The sequence below is a fragment of the Alexandromys fortis genome, unplaced genomic scaffold, assembly GCF_014885135.2.
Source record: "Alexandromys fortis isolate MF-2015 unplaced genomic scaffold, M_Fortis_MF-2015_v1.1 scaffold_26, whole genome shotgun sequence".
In the NCBI taxonomy this organism is placed as follows: Eukaryota; Metazoa; Chordata; class Mammalia; order Rodentia; family Cricetidae; genus Alexandromys; species Alexandromys fortis.
The window spans coordinates 7,105,548-7,127,974 of NW_026067894.1; the positions used below are offsets into that span (position 1 = coordinate 7,105,548).

Consider the following 22,427-nt stretch of genomic DNA (forward strand, 5'->3'; position numbering starts at 1 on the left):
CTCCTGATTTCTGCACGTGTGTGTGCAGGTGCAAGGACATAAACACACTTAAATAAACAGATGTTTTAAACTTTTTTTTCCCCAAAGCGCTGGAGGTCTGGTTCAGCAGCAGAGTGTAGGCATAGTATGAATAAAGTCCTAGGTTCGATTTTCAGTATTGTTCTGGAGAAATGGGTGGGGAGGGTCCATTCAGTGTAGTGGAACCTGAGTCCAGGAAAGGGTCTGCTTTCAAAACGATGGGCAGACAGGGTGTCGCTACTTAGGGGCACTGTTTTCCAGCAGCAAGGCAGAAGCCTCTATACAGTTAACCGCAGGCCGCTCTCCCTCTGGGATAGCATCCTGTCGTGTTCTGCATGGTTCTCGCAAGCCCGCTCTGCACACCCAAATGGACTGCAGACGTTGTGAGTTTTTAGGGTTTTGACTTCCCGCTGAAGAAATGATCACTGATGGAGAAGACGGGGTGTTCTTAGCTCTCGGGGAGAATCTCTTGGCTCCCCTGTGAAATCTCCTGCTGCTGATCTTTGAAAAGGCCCCGTTAATGGAAGAAATGGCGGCAGTTCTAACAGGAACACTGGGAATCATTTCCTCTAAAGGTCACACTGGTGGGATTTTTCAGATACTGCCGGCAATGGCTGTTTTTTTTTTAAGTTGAAGAACAGCTGCTCAGACCACTTGGAGAGGCCATTCAGCTGCTCAGACCACTTGGAGAGGCCATCTGTGGGGCATCAGAGCCCCAGCCGTGGCTGTGACCCCACAAAAGTGGTTATCACTTAAAGATAATCACATTGTGCATTGTGCAGCTAGACTCTGGAGACGGACTGATTGGCATATTTAAATCTCATCTCCCAGGCTTGTGCTAATTACCACAGCCTAGTTGGGGAGAAGAAACACTCTAATCAAATAGCTGTTTAGAGAGGTTTTGCAATTTCAAAGCTTGCTGCATCTGTCCACAGGAAGAAGAGGGTTCTGTCCCTGACCTCAAGAGGGTTTAAACCTTCCGTGGTTTAAGAGATCATGGCTAATCACACAGGGACTATTTTTTGCATCTAAATCCTCTGTTTATTTTTGCTGCCTTTCCATGCAGGGTCCCTCTTTCGGTTAGGAACTTTCCATCCAGGAGGGAGGAAGTGGAATCCAGCTACTGACACCTCCTGTCTTGTTGTCCGTGGCACAGCTAGGCCTGAGTATGAACCACCCTCTCATTTTTCTCAGGTTCACACGTGGACTGTCCATTGTGGAAGCAAGAGGGGTTTCTCCCTTCTATCCAGAAAAGAAGAGCCGCAGAGAGAGCTTGGTAGGTCTGTGGGTGTAGCAGAGGCCCCGCCTAAGGAGGACACTCCCACAACCTCACTCCACCCAGCCCCAACTTTCACCCGCACACCTGCCTTCCTGTCCCCACCACACTCTACCTCACCTTCATCTTACACCTTACCCACCCCTTCCTCTAGCCCATAGCTTCAGCCCAGATGATAGGGTTGTTTTTTCTAAAAACCATTTATTTGTGTATCTGTGTGTGTGTGCGTGTTTGCACACACACATAAACAGAAGGCAAAAAACAATTTAAGGTACTCAGGTAGGTTCTTGCCTTTACCACGTGGTGCCCGGGATGGAACTCAGGTCATCAGGCTTGGCAGCAGGTGCCTTCCCCGCTGAGCCATCTCACTGGCCGGCTGACAATGTGTTAAACAACAGTGCCTGTCAGCCACTGTGCTCCAAACGGAGCAAACAAGATGGTTTCTGCCTTTATACAAAATATACGGCTGTCAGGGACAGGGATCTCAGCGCAGCCTTTCCTTTGTAGGAGGTGTCAGAAAGAGCCTGTTTCCGAAATTTATGGAGGAGCCCCAGTGAGCCACTGTCACCCACAGCGGTGCCTCCGGAGCCAGTGAGGGAAAGAGGAATTTTGTGCCGGCTTTGTCCAATCACCTGTCATGGCTGTCTGCTCGTTTGTCTCCCGTCTGTGGAAGGGGTCTGGTTTGCCCGCACAGCGGGAGCTGCCATCTCCTTGTGGCAGGTTTATGGGCCCCAGCAGGAAAGCTCCAGATGTGGAGGCAGCTTAGGAAGGAGAAAAGCCTGGTGCCATCCAAAAACACATCCAGAGAAGCCTGTTAGGAGTGGGACCATGGATTCCAGGGAGGCTGAATGAGGCCTCTGGAAATCCAGCAAGTCCGAGGCCTGTGTGTGCTTTGATTGCAATCACTGAAGCGGTTCAAAAGATCTGAGTTTTCTCTCTCTCTCTCCTGGTCGGTCCCACTAGTTTATCGAGAGGAGGCCTTTTGGTTTTTGTAGTTAATTGTTCTTTGGTGTCTCTTTCAAGGGTTTGAGATCAAATTGCCCGATGTTCTGCTGGCTCCTGTGTGATTAGACCCTCTTTTCAGAGGACGGCTGCGGGGATTCTTTGAAGAATACACACTTCTGCTCAGACTGTCACAGGGAAACGTATCCTAAGTGTGTCCTGAGTAATTCAGTCTTGCGGGAATGAGAGAGCCGGCGCCGCTGGTCCTTATTAGGAACCTAGAAGGCCTGCCACGCGTCATCCATCACCGCAGACCTAGGAAAGTGAAAAGCAAGCTGCCTGAGCAGCCTGATGAATGCAGACACCAGGAGGGCTAATGGGGTGGGGACTCGCAGCCTCAGTATGAATGAGTCCGGGACCCAGTCGTTTTATATGACATTTGTAAGGCTGATTCATGCTGTTTGCTGCTATCGGAACCACCCCCCCCCTAGTGTGAGCAGGTAACCTTCTCGGTGGGCTCGGCAAGCCTTTCTAGCCGAGATCAGCAAGCTACACTGGAGATGGTGCTGCGGGGGATGGGGCAGGGGGATTGGGGGTGCAGAGAGATTTCTTAGGCTGTAGATGAAGAAACAGGTTTGTCTCTTTAGTGTCCACTGGGGGCTCAGCCCAGCTGCCATCTTAGAGGCCACTCACGGCCACCTCACCCCTCAGCTGCCTCCGCCCCCTTTCCCTGCCCCAGTTGAGTTGTTCATGCTGGTTGCTGTCTGTCTGCTCACACGGGAATGGATGTGTGAGCCGTGAGTCACAGGGTGCCATGCAGTCGGCTGGTGCTCAGGGCATGCTCTCTGAGTAGATGAGGTTGAAATAGGGACAGGAAGAGGCAGGGGTTGCAGTCAGGCTAACCCAGCCTCAAACCTTCCATGTCGGCTGTGCGTCTCAGGTTCCTGTCCCTCGTCTTTAGGACGCAGTAGCCATGGCGATGAAGTGTGTGGTCTCACTTGGCCCAGGGCCTGATTTCCTGCCTCATTCTCCATCTTTGACTAGAACCTTTTTATTTGGACTAGAATCCTTAGATCCTTAGACCTTCTTCTTCTTCCTTCTTCTTCTTCTTCTTCCTCCTCCTCCTTCTCTTTTGTCTCACTCTGGTCCTGGCTGACTCAGAAAACTGTGTGTGGACCAGTCTGCTCTAGAACTCACAGAGATCCACCTGCCTCTGCCCTCTGGGTGCTGGGTTAAAGGCACATGTCTCCCATGTCCCACTCAGTCCTCCGCGAGCTAGTTCAGGGGCAGGGCCTCTTAGAAGAGCCCTCACTGAAACGGTCTTGGTCTAAGGTAAAGCTCCAGGAATGCACAGTTCTAGATGCTCCCGTGTGGCTCCCATACCCAAAGCCAGCCTCTTGGCAGTGACAGCTAAGAGGCAACACTTCTGTCCTCCTGAATCCTCTGTTCCCACCGGTGGCCTGGGGCTTCCTATAAAGCCCACAGGCTCTGGCACAGGTCACCGGGTGACGCAATCTGAAACCTAGCTCTTTGTGCTCAGGGCCCATGCACTACTGGCTCTGGTTTTTTCCCCTGGTTTTCACTCAAACTGGCTTCTCCATTATTTATGTGTGCGTTATATATACATGTTCACACGCTATAGATAGACCTGTGCATGTGCACTTGCAGATAGACCTTTATGTGTGCGCTTGCATGCAGAGGCCGAAGGTTGTATTGCATGTTATCGATCATTTTCCATCTCATTTTTGGGACAGGGTCTCTCACTGAGCCTGGAGCTCACTGATTTAGTGAGATTAGACTAGCTGATCAGCAAGCCACAGGGACCGTCTTGTCTCTGTCTCCCCAGCTCTGAAGTTACAGATGTGCACCGTCTCTCCAGCTTCTTGATGCAGGTGCTGGGATCTGAACTCCGGTCTTCATGCTTTACGCCAAGTGTGTTACTGGCTGAGCCATCTCCACAGCCTCATTTTAGGCTCTTACAGTTTAGATAGAAAATCAGTTTCTTCCATGTCTTAGAGTACTCCAGGTTCTGCTGTGCAAAAGTAGGCTGTCCCTGCCTTCCCGAATGGCGACATCTTGCCTTCACAGAGAACATACATCAGGATGGGCCACTAGGCCCAGCCCTGGGCAGCAGCCGGCCCTCATCCTGACACTCTGTGTTGCCACATGCTGTCCAGAGGTGTCGGGCTGATGTGTTGTTGGCTCACTCATTAGCCAGTTGGAGCATCCCGGTGAGATGAAGGGAAATGGCCTTTCAGATCAGTCAGACCCAGGCTTCACACTGCTTCTGCCACCTGCCAACCACACAGCCCCTGATGTCACTGGGGAGAGGGAACTCCAATCATATCCCTGCAGGTAGCCGGATGGGAAGCGGTTTGCTCTCGTGGGTAAGAGTGTGAGCTCCGTAGCTCTCCTCTTACACTGCTGCCTGGTCCAGCCACTGTCTGCTCTGTGGCTGTGAGCATGTGATCTCACCCTCTCGGACTCTGCTGCTTCATCTGCTAAGGGTGGAGGGGCTGGGGGATGGCTCAGTTGGAAAATGCTTGCTGTGCAACCACAAGGATCTGAGGTAGCTATCCAGAACCCACGGCAAACGCCAGGCATAGCGGGTGTGGGGTCTGAGGTGGATATCCAGAACCCACGGTAAACGCCAGGCATAGCCATGTGTGGGGTCTGAGGTAGCTATCCAGAACCCATGGCAAACGCCAGGTATAGGGGGCGTGGGGCACACACCTTTATTCCCAGCACTCAGGAGGCAATAGAAGGCAGACCTCTGTGAGTCCTTGGCCAGCCCAGCCCAATCTACACAATGGGTTCCAGGACAGCCAGGCTATGTAGAAAGACCCTATCTAAAAAAGAAAAAAAAAAAGATAGAAAAAGGCACCCACACTGAGAGATGTGTGGAAATGATACAGCCGCTGGCAGGGGTGGCATCGGATTAGATGTTCATGAAGGGCCCGGCCCAGTGTCATGTTTAAGTGCATCCATTGCTGGGTGACCTAGTCGCTGATGAGCCATCAGGACTGGCATGCTGTGTTGACTCCCTGTCTCTGGGAGGTTGTGCCAGGTGTTGAAAACGTGGAGGTGACCGGGTCACACATTCAAGGGAAGCATAGATAGACACAAGTGGAATTTCTATCTAGTAGAGAAATTAACAGCGGCCAGAATGGCTTGTGATGGCTGGGGCTCCTGAGTCAGAACATTAGACACCTTGGCAGAAAGTGCCACCATGGAGGGGAAGTGGGAGGCAATACCAGGCTTGATTTGCTCATTCAGTTGCAAAGGTCTGAAGCGAGTGTAAGTGTCCCGATCCCTGCATGACAGGTCTCACCGAGTCGGTGACTTTTGTTCTCTACAGTTCTGGAAGTCTGAAGTCTCAGTTGGGTCTCACTGGGCTAAGAATCACGGCGTTGGCGGGACTGCGTTCATTCTGCTCTGGGAGAGCGAGTCAGGCAGGGTTCTCCAGGGAGTTAGAGGCAGCAGAGCACAGAGAAACGAGCCGGGTTCTGTCGTGTACGCCCATGGCACACATGCAGCAGGCACACCTGTACTTTAGTGCCCAGACAGTCAGGAGGATTGGGTGAGCCAGCCTAGAAAACAGCAGTGCCCTATTCCAAAAACCAAATGGGAGATAAAAAGCAAAAATGAAAGAAGAAAACAAGACTATATAAAGGATGGAAGGATGATGGATGGATGGATGATGGATGGATGGATGGATGATGGATGGATGGGTGGGTGGATGGATGGGTGGATGGATAGAAGGATGTGAGGTTTCTCTGGAGAACCGATCACTCGTGGAGGCTGACAAGTTCCACAACAACCCCCTGAGAGCCAAGGAAGAACTGAGCTGTCACTGGGTACCCGGCCTTGGCTCGAGAACTGGGGAGGGGTCTTTAGCTATGTGAGGGGACAGATGTGAGTCTCGTAGGCCAAAGGCCAGAGCACCCAGAACTCTGATGTCCAAAGACAGACAAGGGTCTCTTCTGCAGCCCAGAAGAGAGAGAGCATGCCCTGCCCTCCCCTTCCTTCGTTGGTACTCTCAGTGCTTGGCTGGCTCTCATGAACACTGAGCAGGGCCTTCTAACACAGGCGTTGACTCAAATCAGCCTCTCCATCCATCCTCTCCCGTAAGCATCTTTAGACACTCACTCGGAAGCCATGCTTCAGCAGCCTCTGGGGCTTCCCTCAGCCCCATCAGCTTGGCGTCTAAAGTCCGCAGTCCTGGGAAGAAGCCCTTCTTCTGGAGCGGGTCTGCGTTCCTTTGCTCTGGCCCCTTCCTCCTCCTCAGCTGCACCATGGCCTGCAGAGCCCTTTCGTGCCCACCACCGCATCTCTGACACCCCGGTCCAGATCAAAGCAACCTCGGTGGCTTGTCCAGATAGTCAGGCTCATCTCCCAGGCTCAAGGTCAGCTGATTAACAGTCTAGATCCACCCGAAACATTAATGCCATCTTGACCTGTGACCTCATGAACTCACACTTGGGGAATTCTGTGCTCCTTGGGCTTGGGTGTGTCTGAGGCCAGCTCAAAGGTTCTTGAGACTGAAGCATGGTGAGCAGAGACGGAGTTTAGGGAAAAGTCAGAGAGGTTGCCACAGGGGGCTTGAGAGTCAGGGGAAAGCCACTCTGGTGCAGGGAGGGTAGGGAACAGGTGAGCGAGTCCTAGGACTTGAGGTGTGAGGTTCTGGCAAAGCTACCTACAGGATGGTGTCGAGTACTGTTTCCCAGGGAACGGAGGGCCTGGCTCTGCAGTCCAGGATGTGGCAGCTTTTGATGACACCTTCTGGGGTTGTTGAGTGTTTGATGGGGTGACTGTGAAGGGTGCAGGCTGCTGAGGGTGACAGGTAAGTGTCGTGGGCTTGAAGCTTGCCGGGATCCTCAAGGGTAGTGCCTCAGTTTCCTTCTCTGATGGTGAGCATGACAGTGGGCTAATCTCACAAGATCTGCAAGAAGGGGGAAGGAAGGACCATGCATGTGCGTGTGTGCAAGCGTGCATGTGTGCGGCACTGGGGAATTGTGGACCCATGAAGGAAATGGAGTAACAGTGGGTGGGAAACACCGGAACCAGCCAAGTCTCATGTTCAAAGACACAGAGCTGGGTGGAGCTGGGTCTGGTGCTGGCCCCTCCCCTCCTGAGAGCACCTCCCAGAGGCCTGGGGAGCACCAAGTGAGCTATGCTTGTAACATGCTCTGCCAGGGCCGTAAATGACAGCCTGTGAAAGTGGTAACTTTGTTTCCTGGAAAATAGGGTGCCCCCATACACAACTAGGAAGTTAGAAAAACAGGAAGGTGGAACACTCTAGAAGCTGGCTAGTCTGCTGACTCCTGGGAAACTTTGTGCCTTTACCCAAATGCCCCCCTACCCCCCCCCCATCACACCTAGCCAGTGCCACAGGAAGGGGTAGGAAGGCCTTCGCTCTGCAGGCAGCACAGTAAGGTTTGCTTCTGACCCCCACCCTCTGTGTAGTGGCTGGGGCAGCTGCCTTCAGAGGTGTAGCAGCCGCGCACCTCAAGAGCCATTGATTTACCAAGAGCCATTGCTGTGCTGGGTTTCTGAGGCGATCTTACGGGGCACATTAAATCCCAGCACTGGGGGTTTCTGTTCCAGGCAGTTCTCTCTCTCTGGGGTCCTCTGACCTGAGATCCAGGGTCACCTTAGACATTGAATGAACATGTATTCATGCAGAAACTGTGCACAGTCATTGTGACGTTTCTATTCTAATCCGTCTACACAGTAGGGAGGTTGGGCCTGATGCAGAATGGCAGCAAGGATTCAGTAACAAGTGGCAACCACAGCAGGTGCGGTGGTGCACACCTGAAATCCCAGCATTTGGGAAGGAGAAGAAGGAAATCTGGCATGGTCATCCTCAACTACACGGTGACATCATGAGGTCCAGACCACCCTGACTAACACGAAACCATGCTCCCCATAAGTTGCAAACGTGCCAAGCTGAGAGCCAACAACAGTGGAATTCACAAGGCAGAAAAGAGGGAGGGATGGTTCCTAGGGAGTGTAGATCACATGCAAAGGTCCTGTGGCAGTGGGGGAAGGATGTTTGAGGACTGGAGCTGACAGAATCAGGAAGGAGGAATTGACAGGAGTCTTGAGTGGGCGGGACTTGGGCTTGATGGCTTCATTAAGGAGTTTGCTTTTTCTGTCTGATGAAAGTGTTTTAAGTGTGTTGGGGTAACTTGGAGCTAGGCATAAATTTGCATTTCAAATAACCGCTTCAGCTCCAGTGTGGAGAATGGCTTTGGAGGCCCGTGAAGGGGCTCATTGGGGATTCTGATGCGGCTTGTGGGTGGGGAGATGCTCAGTGGATAATTAGCAGGATGTAATCTCCTGCCACGGCTTCTTATTGGGCACGTAGACAAGCCACCCCGTGCTAAGCACTTCACCTGCGTTGTTGTCCCCCCCCCCCCCGCAGTGCACACTTTCCCCTCCAGCAAGAGCACACAGCCAATAGCGGTAGAGCTCGAGAGTAGCCTGGTAGACCTCTGCAGGTCTGGGGTGGTGTCCAGGGCGTCCCAGCTTGTGATGTGTCCAGTTGCAGGCGCCAGACCATACTTGGGGTGGCAAGGAGTTCTCTTCTCTAAGACCACACTCAGCCATGCTGCTTGGGTGAGTTGGGTGAGCTCCAGAGGCTCGGGTCCAGGTCCCCCGGTGGGCCTTGATTGGCCACAGGCAGGTCCATCACAGCCACTACTTGCCGTTTCCTGTCTCTGCCCCTGAGCAGCCAAAGCAAACCTGACCGTGAGAAGCGGTCATGTGTTGGTTCCCATGCTGCACCCACAGCCTGGCTAGGTCAACAGGTGCCAGCCAGGCATGGTGGCTCATGCCTATGATCTCAGGGCTTGGGAGGATGAGGCAGGAGGATAGGTGCAAGAATGGGACCAGTCTGAGTGAATAACAGCCTTGGCTGTTCTGGAACTTGCTCTGTAGACCAGATTGGCCTTGAACTCACAGAGATCCTCCTGTCTCTGCTTCCCCCTGAGTACTGGGATTAAAGATGTGTGCCACCACTGCCTGGCTGATGTAGTGAGTGTTAAATTAGCTCTGGCTACAGAATAAAGCTCTGTCTGAAAAAGAAAGAAAGAAAGAAAGAAAGGAAGGAAGGAAGGAAGGAAGGAAGGAAGGAAGAAAGAAAGAAAGAAAGAAAGAAAGAAAGAAAGAAAGAAAGAAAGAAAGGGCTGGAGATGGCTCACTGGGTAGAGAGGCTTGCTGCCAGGTGTGACGATTTAAGTTCAATGCCTAAGACCCACACCGTGGAGAGATCAAGTTGTTCTTTGATCTCCACATGTGTGTTAGGACATGTGTGCCCCTACCTGTGTGCACTTACATACATAGAAATATAATTTAAAAGTAAATAATTATTTAAAAGAAAATGAGCCAGCAGGAATGGCTCCTGGGCGTCTAGCCGGCAGCTGGTCTCTTAAGCTGCACAAAAGTGGGGAGAAGCCACCACTACCCACAGCTCCAATCTGTGCTTGCAATCATTGGATCACCATGTCATTAGAGACCAAACCCTTTCCTCCTGGCCCTACAGATGGGGCTGGTGTCACTGCTGGGTGCCAGTAAAGTCTGTAGTCAGGATGCCCATTGTGGTCTTGAATGACTAGGAAACCCTTCTTAGCTTGGGAGCGAGCAGCTATGAGCCACTGCTATGAGCCAGTGTGCATGCGAGTCTGTGTGCATGCGTGTCTGCAGGTGCCTGCCGGTAGTACATGTGTGTGCCACTTCTCCCTCCCCCCCCCCCCCCCCCCCCCCCCCCCCCCCCCCCCCCCCCCCCCCCCCCCCCCCCCCCCCCCCCCCCCCCCCCCCCCCCCCCCCCCCCCCCCCCCCCCCCCCCCCCCTCCCTCCCTCCCTCCCTTCTTCCCTTCCTCCCTTCCTTCCTTTCTCTCTTTCTAAAACAGTGTCTTACTGCAGTGGAAGTCATAGCTGGGACAAGCTTGCTGGCCCGTGAGCTCCCAGACTCCATTTCTCTCTGTCCCTAGCACTTCACTGTCCCCTGCCCAGCTTTTTTATGAGTTCTGGGAGACAGAACTTACACTTTCGGGCAAGCCCTTTATAAGCTGAGCCGTCCGTCTCTCTAGTCTGAGAGAATCTTAGAACAGATAGGTCACCATGCTCGCCTGTCCTTCCCTAATGGCCCCCGGAACTTCTGTCCCAAACATGGTGTCCTTTCCTCCTCAGAAGCCGTCACTGGGTGTGTCTCCTCTTGCTCACAGACTTCTTTTCTCTGGTGAGGGTTGTTCCGAGCTCCTCGGTGGTGTGGGCATCCACGCCCTCTGAGACAGTAGAGCTGCTTTTCCGCAGGAGAAAGTCCTAAAAACTTCTAGCACAGTGATGTGTGAGCCCGCTCCTCAGCAGGGCCATTCACATGGCCTTGAGTCGTGGCCTGTGTGCTCAGGGGGACAGGAACTTGTGTCGCTGGACAAGAGCTAGAGACATCTTGGGGTCTGACTCTTGCTCTGCCATGACTATGCTGGTGCTTTTCTCTCCACGCTCATGGGCTCAGGTGAAGAGAAGGCTCTGGGGTCTGTTGATAGGTGGTCTCTGAATGGAAACGAGGCTTCTGGAGGCTCGCGAAAGCCATGCTCTGTCGTGTGTGTGTGTGTGTGTGTGTGTGTGTGTGTGTGTGTGTCTGCACACACATGCACAAATGGTGATTGCCTATGCTTGGGTCTGATATGAACATCTGCTGTATCCCAGGCTGTCTCAACCTCAGTTATTTGTCTCGCCGTAACCTTCATGTCCTGGCTGGGCAGGTCACTTCTCCGGGTCGCACATAGTTCTTATGAAATGTGACTGCAGGGATAGATTGTGTCTTGGGCCATGTGTTAGTTAACAGTTTCTATAGCTGGCATGAAACACCATGACCAAAGCAACTCAGGGAGGAATGGGCTTATTTCAGCTTACAGCTCTCAGATGCCACTCGGTCACGGAGGGAAGTCACGATGGGAACCTGGAGAAGGAGCTGATGCAGAGGCCATGGAGGGCTGCTGCCTGCTGCTTCCTGTCTTGTTCCCCATGCCTTGCTCAGCCTGCTTTCTTAAAGCATGCAGGGCCACCAGCCAGGGGTAGCCCCACCCACAACGGGCAGGACCTTGGTCTCATCCTATAGCCCAGGGCCTCCCATGACCCTGTTGGCATCCCTACATTTGAATTGGTCTGATGTGTTACTAGCCTTGAATTACAGGGTTACCTGTCTCCACCTCATGAGTGCTGGTATTACGGGTGTGAGCCACCACATCTGGCTCAGGCAAGTTTTATATACTATTGAGCAAATAAGCTATTTGCTTTAGTCTTTTGTGTGTGTGCACGTGCGCATGTGTGCATGTGTGCATGTGTGTGCACACGTGTTATGTATGTGTGTGCATGTGCCTGTCCATGCATATGTGGAGGCCTGAGAGCGATGTCAAGCATCCTCCTTATGCTCTCCATCTAATTTTAAAGTTAGTATTTTCTTTTTAAGTGTGTGTGTGTGTGTGTCTGTGTGCGCGCATGTGAGTACTGATACCCACTGAGGTCAGAGATGTCAGATCCTCTGGAGCCACAATTACAGGCCGTTGTGAGCTGCCCGACTTGGGGACGGGAAGCTGAACTTGGCTTCTCTCCACCAGCAGCAAGCACTCTGAACTGCTAAGCCATCTCTCTAGCCCCTCCATCTAATCTTTGGAGACAGGGTCTCTCACTGACCCTGGAGCCTGCTGTTTTGGCCAGCTGGGCTGGTCAGTGAGGCCCAGGGGCTCTGCCTAGTGCTGGGGTTGGAAGCACGCACCACTGGGTCCAGCTTTCCCCATGGGTGCCAGAGTGATGAACTTAAGTCCTTATGCGTGTTCAGTAGGCGCTTCACCCGACAGAGCCACCGCCCCAGCCGCCCCAATTGTCACTTTTCACAACCCCCTCACATGCTGATAACTTCTCATTTGTTCCCTAGATAATGAGGCTATGGATGAAGGAAAGTGTCTGAAATATTTTGTGCATAAACATGTACGCCGTAGCATCACCTTTCAGACTAGAAGTCACAGACATGTCTACGGTTGGGCAGGAAGATGAAGTAAGAGTTGGTGGCTCTGTTCCGGCTGTTACATAGTTATTAGGAGTTGTGTTTAGGAAGCTTCTGTCATAACACAGTGTGTTCATGTCATATTCACAGGGAACAACAAGATACAGATTAGGAGTGTAGTCAGATGGAATGATGGGTAATTGTTTTCCTTCTGTCTACTTTTCTATGTTAAGTCTGTGTTAAACTCCCCCTCTGCCTCTGTCCTGATCTGCTTTTTGTTTTGGTGTATGTGTGGCTTGTTGTTTGTTTGTTTGTTTTTGAGACAGAGTTCCTCTGTGTAGCCCTGGCTGTGCCTCCAACTCAGAGATCCACATGCCTCTGCCTCCCGAGTGCTGACCACTTGGCATGCGTACTTCTCCTGTATTGAATAGAAACAGGCGCATAGATAAGCATCAACCTTATTTTTTTTAATTATCTATAAAAATGCCATTGTCTTCTCTGTGCTGCTATAACAAGATGTCTGCAGTGGATGTTTTAAAGAGAAAAAAACCAATCAATTTGGCTCACAGTTGTGGAGTGCAAGAGTAATATGTTACACTCCACACTGCGGACACACACCATGGAGGAGCAGGAAGGGGAAGTGTGGATGTGGAACGAGACAAGAATCTGAAGTAATCTGACAAGAATCTAAAGCAATCCTCTTTCTTTTTCTTTGTTTTTTTCTTTTTTTCCTTTTCTTTCATTCTTTTTTGGGGAGTTTTTTTTTTTTTTTTTTTTATTTTTGTTTGCTTGTTTTTTTGAGACAGGGTTTCTCTGTGTAGCCCTGGCTGTCTTTGAACTCCCTCTGTAGACCAGGCTGGCCTCAAACTCACAGAGATCCTCCTGCCTCTGCCTCCTGAGTGCTGGGACTAAAGGTGTGATCCTCCTTCTTAGCAGCCAGTTCCATCCAGTGTGACCCATCCTCCTCCAGCAAGACCTTCATTAATCCTTTCCCAGTGTTATGCCCCAGATCTGGTCACCTCTAGTCGGCCCTCGTGGCTCAGGGGTGCCACGCCTCACAATTCTGTTACACTGGGGACAAACCATATCCAAACCATAGCAAGAGATGTGTGCTGAAGGGGATGTTGAGGGCACAGAACTAAGCCCAGAGGAAGGAGCAGCCTATAAGTGGGAGGAGAGGGGACGAAGCAGGCGCCCAGGGACCGTCTGGAAAGTGTTCTGAACTGTAAAAGGAGCCTCTGGTTAAAATGAAAACGAAGAGGAATGGACAGTCCCTTTGAACATGGCACTCTTTGGTTCCCACTTGTGTACTGGACTCTGTCTTCTCTAGGACAGGCTGTGTTTGGTGAAAAGTCAGCCAGGCTGGGGAGGCCCTGGGGTGGGAAGATCTGCAGGGTGGCTGGCAAGGGGAGTGTTCTACCGTGAATTCTCCTGTGTTGGGAAATAGAATTCCACACGACAAGACATTTAGTGACGATGGCATTGACCTTTGGCAAGATTCCCTAGTGCATGCATCCTCTGTCTCTCTTCTTCCCTTCTTCCCTTCCTCCCTCTCTCCCTCCCTCCCTCCCTCTCTTCCCCCTCCTATAAATTATTAACAGCTTTATTAAGACATAATTCTCACATAACATAGACCATCTATAAAAAGTATATCATGGGGCTGGGGAGGGCTCATGGGTAAAGTGCTTATGTTGCAAGTGTGGGGACCTGAAGGCAGATTGTTAGCGGTGACATGTGTCTGTAGTCAGCACTCGGTAGGAAGGAGGCAGAAGGATCCCTGGGGCCTGTTGGCCATCCATCCCAGCTAAACTGGTGAGCCCAGTTAAGAGACCCGGTCTTAGAGAACCCTGTGGGAAGACACTCAGTGTTGACTTCTGACCTCCATTGGCAGTCCTCTTTCCTCCCCCTCCCTCATCCTCAGCAACCAGTATTCTACTTTGTTACTAGGTTTCCTTCTGGACATCACTCTTAAATAGAATCATACACTAAGTGGCATTTTTGTGCCTGGTTCTTTTCCTTAATGTAGGGGTTCAAGCCTTGTCCGTATTGCTGCATTTCTTCCTTTTTATAACCACTCAATTTTTTTGTTTGTTTTGTTTTTCAAGACAGAGTTTCTCAGTAGCTTTGGAACCTGTCCTGGAGCTTGCTCTTGTAGACCAGGCTGGCCTCAGACTCACAGAAATCCACCTGCCTCTGCCTCCCAAGTGCTGGGATTAAAGGCACGTGCCATCACCGCCCGGCTCCATATTCTTTTGAATGGATAGACCACAGCTTGTGGATCGTCCACCACTTCATTAGCATTCGGTTTATTTCCACCTTTTGGCTGTTGGAAATAGTGCTGCCCTGAGCATTTGTACCCAAGCTTCTGTGTGGATCTACGTGTTCTAGTTTTCTTCTGTTGCATGACAACCACGGCAACTCAGGGAGGAAAGGGTTTATCTGGCTTACACTTCCAGGTCACAGCCCGTCAATGAGGGAAATCAGGGCAGGAACTGAAGCAGAAGCCATGGAGGAAGGCTGCTTACTGGCTCACTCCTTGGCATCGAGCTCAGCTAGCTTCATTGTACAGCCCAGGACCACCAATCTAGGGGTGGTGCTGCCCATCGTGGGCTGGGCTTTAACACATCCTTGAAGATCATTCTGACAGACGTGGCCACAGCCCAGTCTGATCTGGGCAGTCTGTCAATTGAGACTCCCTCAGTAGACTTTAGAGCTGTGTCAAGTTGACAGCTTACACTAACTAGGACATTGTGTTTAAATTCTGTTTGTGTCGGGGCCCTCAAGATGACTCCTGGCTTCAGTGGTTCAGTAGACGGTCTCATGGTTGGACTGGGTGCATGGTCTTGCTCACAACCGTGATTTATTAAAGCAAGAGACACGCAGCAAAGTGAACTGAGAAGCAAATGCAGGGGCAGCAGTCTGGGGGTAACCAGTGCAGGTGTCTAGGGTCCCCTCCCAGCGAAGCTGCATAGGATGCACCTACAGCATGAGATTGGGACTGAGGAAGGGACTGTCACATGCACACTCCTTAGAGACTGGTCACGTCAGTACCTCTGCCTAACATAGACTGAAATCCAGGGCCCCCAGCAGAAAAGCCGGTGCTCCGTGTAAGTGTGTTTGTCTTGTCTCAGTTCAGCGGGTCTCCTTATCAATCAGTCGGTGGTGGAACACTCTAGAAATCCACCTTCCCAGGGGTTGGCTGAGGTCCAACCTTGGAAATAGACCTTTCTGAGGAGGAAATTTTTGAATAGCCATTTTACTGTGATCAGAGTCTCAGGGTAAAATGCTAACTCTCTTCTCTTCTTCACGAGTTGCCTAGCAAGAGTGTCTCAGTGGTGGACTTGCCTACATCACTGTGGCCTGTGGTCCTGTCTCTGTGGATTTCTTGTGACTGTTGATTGATGTGGGAGGGCCCAGCCCACTGTGGGCAGCACTGTTCCTAGGCAGGGGTGGTCCTGGGCTGTATAAGAAAGCTGGCTGAGCTGGGACCAGAGTGAGTGAGAACCCACAGCATGTCTCGTGGGTTCTGCTCCAGGCTCCTGCCTCAACTTCCCTAAGCGATAGACTGTGATGTGCACTGAAAGACAAACAAACCTTTTCCTCCCCAGGCTGCTTTAGGTCACAGTGTGTATCACAACAGAAAAAGAAGCTAGAATATTCCTCGTGGAAACGTTCCCTGCTGAACCCTCCAGAGCTGCTGTGCCGTCTCCAGAACCACCCGGCACTGCTGAGGCCTTCCGTTCCCCCGCATCCTTGCCAGAGATTATATTGTCATCTTTCTGCATATAGCCATCCTGATGGGACTAACGGGGCCTGCAGTTGGCGATTTGTAAGCGTTTAGGACGAAGAGGAATGATCAGAGGCAGCCAAAATGAGTTCTCCAAGAAGAGTCCTGCCAGCCCAAACCCCTTATTTTCTTTAAAAAAAAAAAAAAAAAAAGCATTTGCTATACTGGGGCCAATGTCTGCATTTTAGCCTTTCACAGGCTTCTCAGGGAAGATGGGTTTTGCTGACAGCCTCGTGAGCTCTTGGCTAGTAGTGGTCAGTGCGTGGTACTAGACCCAAGAGTAAGGCTCTGGTGATTCCTGCCCCCAGCCATTTACACTTACACCCCAAAGCTGGGTTGCACACAGACGTCAGCCCACCTAATCCAAGTTCGCCCATTGCTCAGAGAAGACAGACACGGAGCTGCCTTGTCAGAGCAGGTCCCGCAAAGATCTGGACAGTGTGGGATGGCAGGCAGAGCCCAGTGACCCGGGAGTCACCAGGGTCAAAGGGCAGATCCACAGCTGCAGGGGGGCCTGGGCAGGTGATGCTGCTTCTGCTCTTCACACAAACGGGGTGATTAAGTCACGGGTACCCCAGGAGCATGTAGTGTGGGAAGGTGTGTGGTCACAGACGGTGCTGTGGCTCACAGTGGGGGATTCAGAGGTTAGTGATGCGCCTCCTGTTGACAGAGCAGGGCCGTTCAGCCAGGGTCCCCAAAGTGTGCGTGTGTGGTGTGGAAGCTGATGCTTCCCTCTGGGCACTAGGGGACAATAGAATTGATGGATTCAGGAAGGACTTGTGACGTTCTGCAGTTGATGGGTGAGCCCTCCATCACTGCGGGCATCCGTATCCAAGGAGAGATGTTCTGCTGGGGAACACGAGTGAGACAGGAGGGAGCCTGAGTGACCTCCGAGGTCTTTGGGGCCTGGGGATCACACGGCTACGGTTTATGCCTTTGAACAAGTCTCTTCGTGTGCCCTTTGTGTCCCTATATGTCTGTCTAGGCATTTGGGGCCCAGTAAGCTCCTCTGAAGACTGTTGGGAGCAGCCCTTACTCAGTGGCTGGGTCCCATCTGTGTCGTGGGGTCCGCATAAGGCCTCCTAGCCCTGGGTTAGGCTGTAAGGCCAGTTTTCCTATTTGCTCTTTTTTTTTTTTTTTTTTAAGTTTTTTCGAGACAGGGTTTCTCTGTAGCTTTGGAGCCTGTCCTGGCACTAGCTCTTGTAGACCAGGCTGGCCTCGAACTCACAGAGATCCGCCTGCCTCTGCCTCCAGAGTGCTGGGATTAAAGGCTGCGCCACCACCGCCCGGCTTGCTCTTTCATTCATTGATTACCTAAGTATTTAACGAGTCTCTCCCATGTGCCAGTGTTTAGGCAGTGGGGGTGTGCAGCAAGGGCTAAATCGAAAGCAGAAGGGGAAAAAGCTTGACCCCGGACACCCAGGTACCTGTTTGCTTGGTTGGTTTTTGAGTCAGGGTCTCATGCAGCCCAGGCTGGCCTTGAACACTGATGCTGTCTGGGACGTGGGCTGACTCGGGTGGGGCTGGAAGAGCAGAACCCTGCACACACAACCTTCAGCTGGGACGGGGAGGGAGACGGCAGCGGCAGGGGGAGAGGGCGAGGCTGGGAGAACATTGCCTCCACAGCACCGCTCACACTGCAGCCCACGCCCAGGCCTAGCAGACACGTGCTAGGTGTGTGCATGCGCATCGGGTACCCAAGCCTCTGGGCCTGAGGGGCAACGCCTGTGTGTTTGAGGGTTTGCACGTAGGGGCCCGGATGACACAGGGATCATTTGTGCCTTTGGCCACCTCTGTCGTCCTCCACCGATGTGGCTGGCTGTGAGGACAAACAGGCCACTGCCCAGAGGGGACAGCTCTTGTGAGACGGTAGACACCTGTGATCCCCATAACTCCTATACACTGGTACACTGGCCGCTTACTAAGTAAGAGTGGGTTCAGGGCAGGGTGTGGCAGCCCTCACACCTCGGCTCCAGCCTTTCCATGGTTTGTGTTCTGAGATCCTGTTTCTGCCTTCTACCCCACTGCCAATTGCAATGGCGGGGGCGGGGAGGAGTTCATAGGAGAGAGGGAGGGAGGACTCTATTCTCCCTCCACACACATACCCAGCAATTATTCTCCGCTATTGCCAATTCGAGATAAGTAGAAAATAACAGAGGAATGGAGGCAGGCCGAGTTCTTGCCATGTACCGCCATGACATTGGCATAGGCCATGGGAGCTGGAGGCCCCACAGTGACTATGTATGATGGGGCCCGCTGCTCTGGGGAGACCAAAGGGTTCCAATCTGGCTAGCTGTGCATCCCTGATCACTTCCCACCTCAGAGCCTCAATTTTACCATTTGTGACATGGGGACATGGCGCTAGAGCATCCTGCATTGAAAGTCCAGGCCACACTTTGGTGAGGCCGCTCCCCTGTGGATTTTGGTCACAGCAGCAACGATTACCAGAGGAGCTCACTTCAAGTCTGGGGACCAGGAAGATGGCTGAGCATGGGGAATGCAGCACAGCTTGCTGCAGAGAGAGGCGCTGCAGCAGGAAACCCAGGGCAGAGTAAAGCAAGGCCCAGCAGTGTTTGGAAACACTGAGAAGTAGAAACCAACAAGCCCTGGATGAAGGGTTTCAGATGTGACTCAACTGGTAAAGTCCTCGCCTAACACGCAGGAGGCCCCGGTTCCATCCCCTGAAAAACATGAGAGGTGGAGACAAGAGGATCAGAATTTAAGTTTCTCTTTGGAGATGTAGTAGGCTAGAGGCTAGCCCGGGCTACATGAGACCCTGCCTCAAGAAACAAGCAAACACACACATACACTATGGATCAAATACCTTTAATTTAAAAAACTCCAAAAGGATCCGGGTGGTGGCACACATCTTTAATCTCAGCACTCGGGAGGCAGAGACAGGCGGATCTCTGTGAGTTTGACAAGGCCAGTCTGGTCGTCAGAGCGAGTGCCAGGGCAGCCAGGGCTGTTACACAGAGAAACCCTGTCTTGAAAAAAGAAAAAGAAAGTCCTAAACAAAAGCCGGATGTGGTGGCGCACACCTTTAATTCCAGCATTTGGGAGGCAGAGGCAGAGGCAGGTGGATCTCTGTGAATTTGAGGACAATGTGGTCTATGTAGCAAATTTGAGGTCAGACAGAGCCATAGAGTAAGGCTGTGTCACAAAATAAGTAAGTAAATAAATAAATACCAAAAGGCAAAAAGCTACCCAAGTACTGGACTGGACTGGAGAGGTGGCTCAGGGGTTAAGAGCATTTGTTGCTCTTCCGGAGGACCTGGGTTCAGTTCCCAATCCCTACATGGCAGCAGTAACTCATTCCAGGGAATCTGCCACCCTCTGTATCCTCTGCAGGCACCAGGATAAACTTGTTACATGTACATAGATGCAGGCAAAACACCCATAACATAAATTAAAATAAATAGACTTTAAAGAAATCCGAAAGTGATCCACACTCTGAAATTTTGGGGGAGACAGCATGACTTCACAGATGGAAACCTCCACACCTGGCTCCATGAGATACAGATGCAGTAAAGGTGCTGTGTAAAATTACCTTCCGGCCACATGCCTAAGGTATACAGAGGAACGCAAATTTCCCATTTCAACGTGGGTCCCTTTCCAAGATCGTTCATAATATATATGCAGATATTTGAAATACTGAGAAAAAATCTGAACTCCAGAATGCTCTGGTTCCAAGCATTTTGGGTAGAGGAAGTTCACCTGTGTGCTACAGGGGGGATCCTCTGTATCACCACAGAGGAAAGCTGGTGTCTGTCAATCTCTGCCATTGGCCGCAGGTATTTCCACTTCTTTCTTGTCGCTGAACCCTTCTGGATGGTGGCTGCATTGTTAAAGCAGACTCCGCACAGGGAGTAGCATGCCCGGCAGGGGGATGGTGGCAGAGGCGGGGTTAGAACTCAAGCCCCGAGCTCTGTCTACTCCTTTGCTCTCCCAGCTACTTGTGCCTCCTGCTAGTCCTGATCCTTGCCCCATTCCCACTGTCACCGCCCTCCTGCACCCTGCCAGGCACAGGGTAAGAGGGAGACTGGGGAGGAGGAAGCAGGGTGGGCACCGACTGCCACTGCGTGTCCCTCAGCTTACAGGGCTAAGGGCATCTAGGGAGCAAACGCCCACCCTCCTGGGGGATTGGCAAAGCTCTCATCTATCTAGAGACTCTTGCGAATAGTGATGGTTCTTAGGCACTCTGATAGTGTATACTGTCCTGGGCTGGGTTCTGTCGGGGAAACTGAGGCCAGGCAGGTATAGTTTCTGGTTTCAAGGAGCTCCTAATCCACGGCCATAAAAATCACAAACATCAGTGACCAGTTGGGTCCAGGGGAGCCCATGATGCCTAGGGTAGGTCAGCACCGTCCATAGAGACTCTCGTGTCTTCAAAGGGACAGACCCGACACTCCTGAACCAGAGTGTGGATTCCATTCCCAGCCCTGTCAATAAACCACTGGCACAGTTTGGCCAGGTCACCCCACTTCTGACCCAGCTCCTTATGCATAGAGAGTGATTCACAGTACTTTGTCAGGAGGAAGGGGAGGGAGGCTATCTTTCTGTTCAACTGAGACAGGCACGCGCCCTGGGTCAGTATGTACTTTCTCTTCCCTTGAGAGGATTACCTCAAGCCAGGGCAGAGCAGGGAAGGCTACATGGAAGAGGCGGCCTTTATTTTTTTCCTCCTCAGTACTGGGGACCAAAAGGAGGACCTCGGACACGATGGGCAGGGCCCTACCAGTGAGCCACACTCAACGCCTAGGAGGTGGTCCGGGTTCCTTCTGGGAAACCTCTGGATGATCTTTGGTGTGTGAAGTGACTGGAGGGGAACGGCTTTCCAGGCAGCTCTGGTTGGGAATGAAATCAGGCTGAGACCTTGGCAGAGGGTATGGAGGGCACCACTGGCCGCCAGCTCACCGGGGTCTGGTCCCCTGCTCTTTCCCGCAGATGATGCGGTTTGCGTGGCAGAATTACCGCCGTTATGCGATGGGCAAGAACGAACTCCGGCCACTCACAAAGGACGGCTACGAGGGCAGCATGTTTGGTGAGTTGACACAGACCCCCGGGGGGCGCTGAGTGCACCTCCCCTTTGGTCTGCCCTTCTCTGGGCTTTCCAAGCTTTTCTGGACTCGGAGGACCCAAGTGCGTCTGCCCGCTCATACAGCCTTGCGTCTGAGCTTGGGATGGTGAGGATGGTGAGGATGGTGAGGGGATAGGGTTTGGTGATGTGAACGCAGAAGAGTGGGTAAATTCACTTTACTGGGGGGTGGTGAGAGATGGCATTGCCCCACAGAGTAGTTTGTGTTCAGGCTGCCTTTAGATTAAATTCCGGGGTGTCGTTCATGTTGCCTGGTGACAGCAGATAGGACACATGTCCCTTGTGTTTCTCCGGCAGCCCTCTGGCTGTGCCACCTCCCTGCTATAATGTTCTCTGGACCCAGAACCCTTTGGTACATCTCCTAAAGGCTGCAAGCCCAGCCTCCTTGTCCAAATGTCGTTCCAGAGAGAAGATGCTCTGGACAGCCTAGCCATCTCCTTCCTTTAGGGAAGGATGCTATGCTGGACCAGATAAAGGAGGCACCATACCCACTGGCCCTCACTCCCGAGGAATACAGGTTGCTGGAGTTGGATCTAGAGAAGCAGGCCTGAGCTGGAAATCCCCAGGGAAACCTGAAGGGTGGTTGGATACCCGAGACCGGGGCCTGTGTGTGGAGCTCCCAGGGTCAGGGTTGGTGTTTAGGAGACACGCCCCAGACGCACATCCTCCTCCTGCAGTCAGTGCTGGAGGCTCTTAGCCTGTCCAGATGAGTCACCTCTGTCGCAGGAGAAAAGGACGTGGATTTGAACAGCCTTAGGCCATTGTAAATGTGGGAGGAGAGGGGATTCAAAAATTACAAAAGTGGGCAAAGTAAGTGAAGAGATTAAAGTTGATCTTTCTTGTAAATGTAGCCACTGTTGACATCTTTGACCATGTCCTTCCAGTTTTTCCTCCTGTGCATTTATCCTGTCTACACAGTTTTGACTCTGTGGGAGGGGCTTAGGGTAAATTGTAAGTATTTCTGTAAATGACAAATAATATGTGTTGGTTGCTTTTCTCCTTTCTGCGGCCAAATATCTGACAAAATCAACTTAAGGAAGAGAGCGTTTGTTTGGCTCACAGTTTTAGGGAGCACAGTCCATCGTGGTGGAGAAGGCGCAGGGCAGGCATGTGAGGTGGCTGTTGTCATGGTTTTCATAGCAAGGACGCAGAGAGAAGTGAATTTGGTGCTCAACTTTTCGATTCAGTCTGTGTCACAAGTCACACCCAGACGTGTGTCTCTTTGTGATTCTTAAATCCAGCCAAGTTGATGGGGAAGATTAACTGTCACAGAATGTTTGTATTAATTTTTAAAAAA

At 51.9% G+C, this 22,427-nt stretch overlaps 1 protein-coding gene across 1 annotated transcript in view; it reads left to right on the top strand.

Annotated features, from left to right (window-relative positions):
* Positions 1-22,427, top strand: part of Man1c1 (mannosidase alpha class 1C member 1) — a 142,664-nt gene that overhangs the window by 41,969 nt on the left and 78,268 nt on the right. Inside the window, exon 2 of the mRNA XM_050155642.1 lies at positions 20,980-21,076. Coding sequence (XP_050011599.1) covers positions 20,980-21,076 — 97 coding nt within the window. The remainder of the gene's footprint in view (positions 1-20,979; positions 21,077-22,427) is intronic.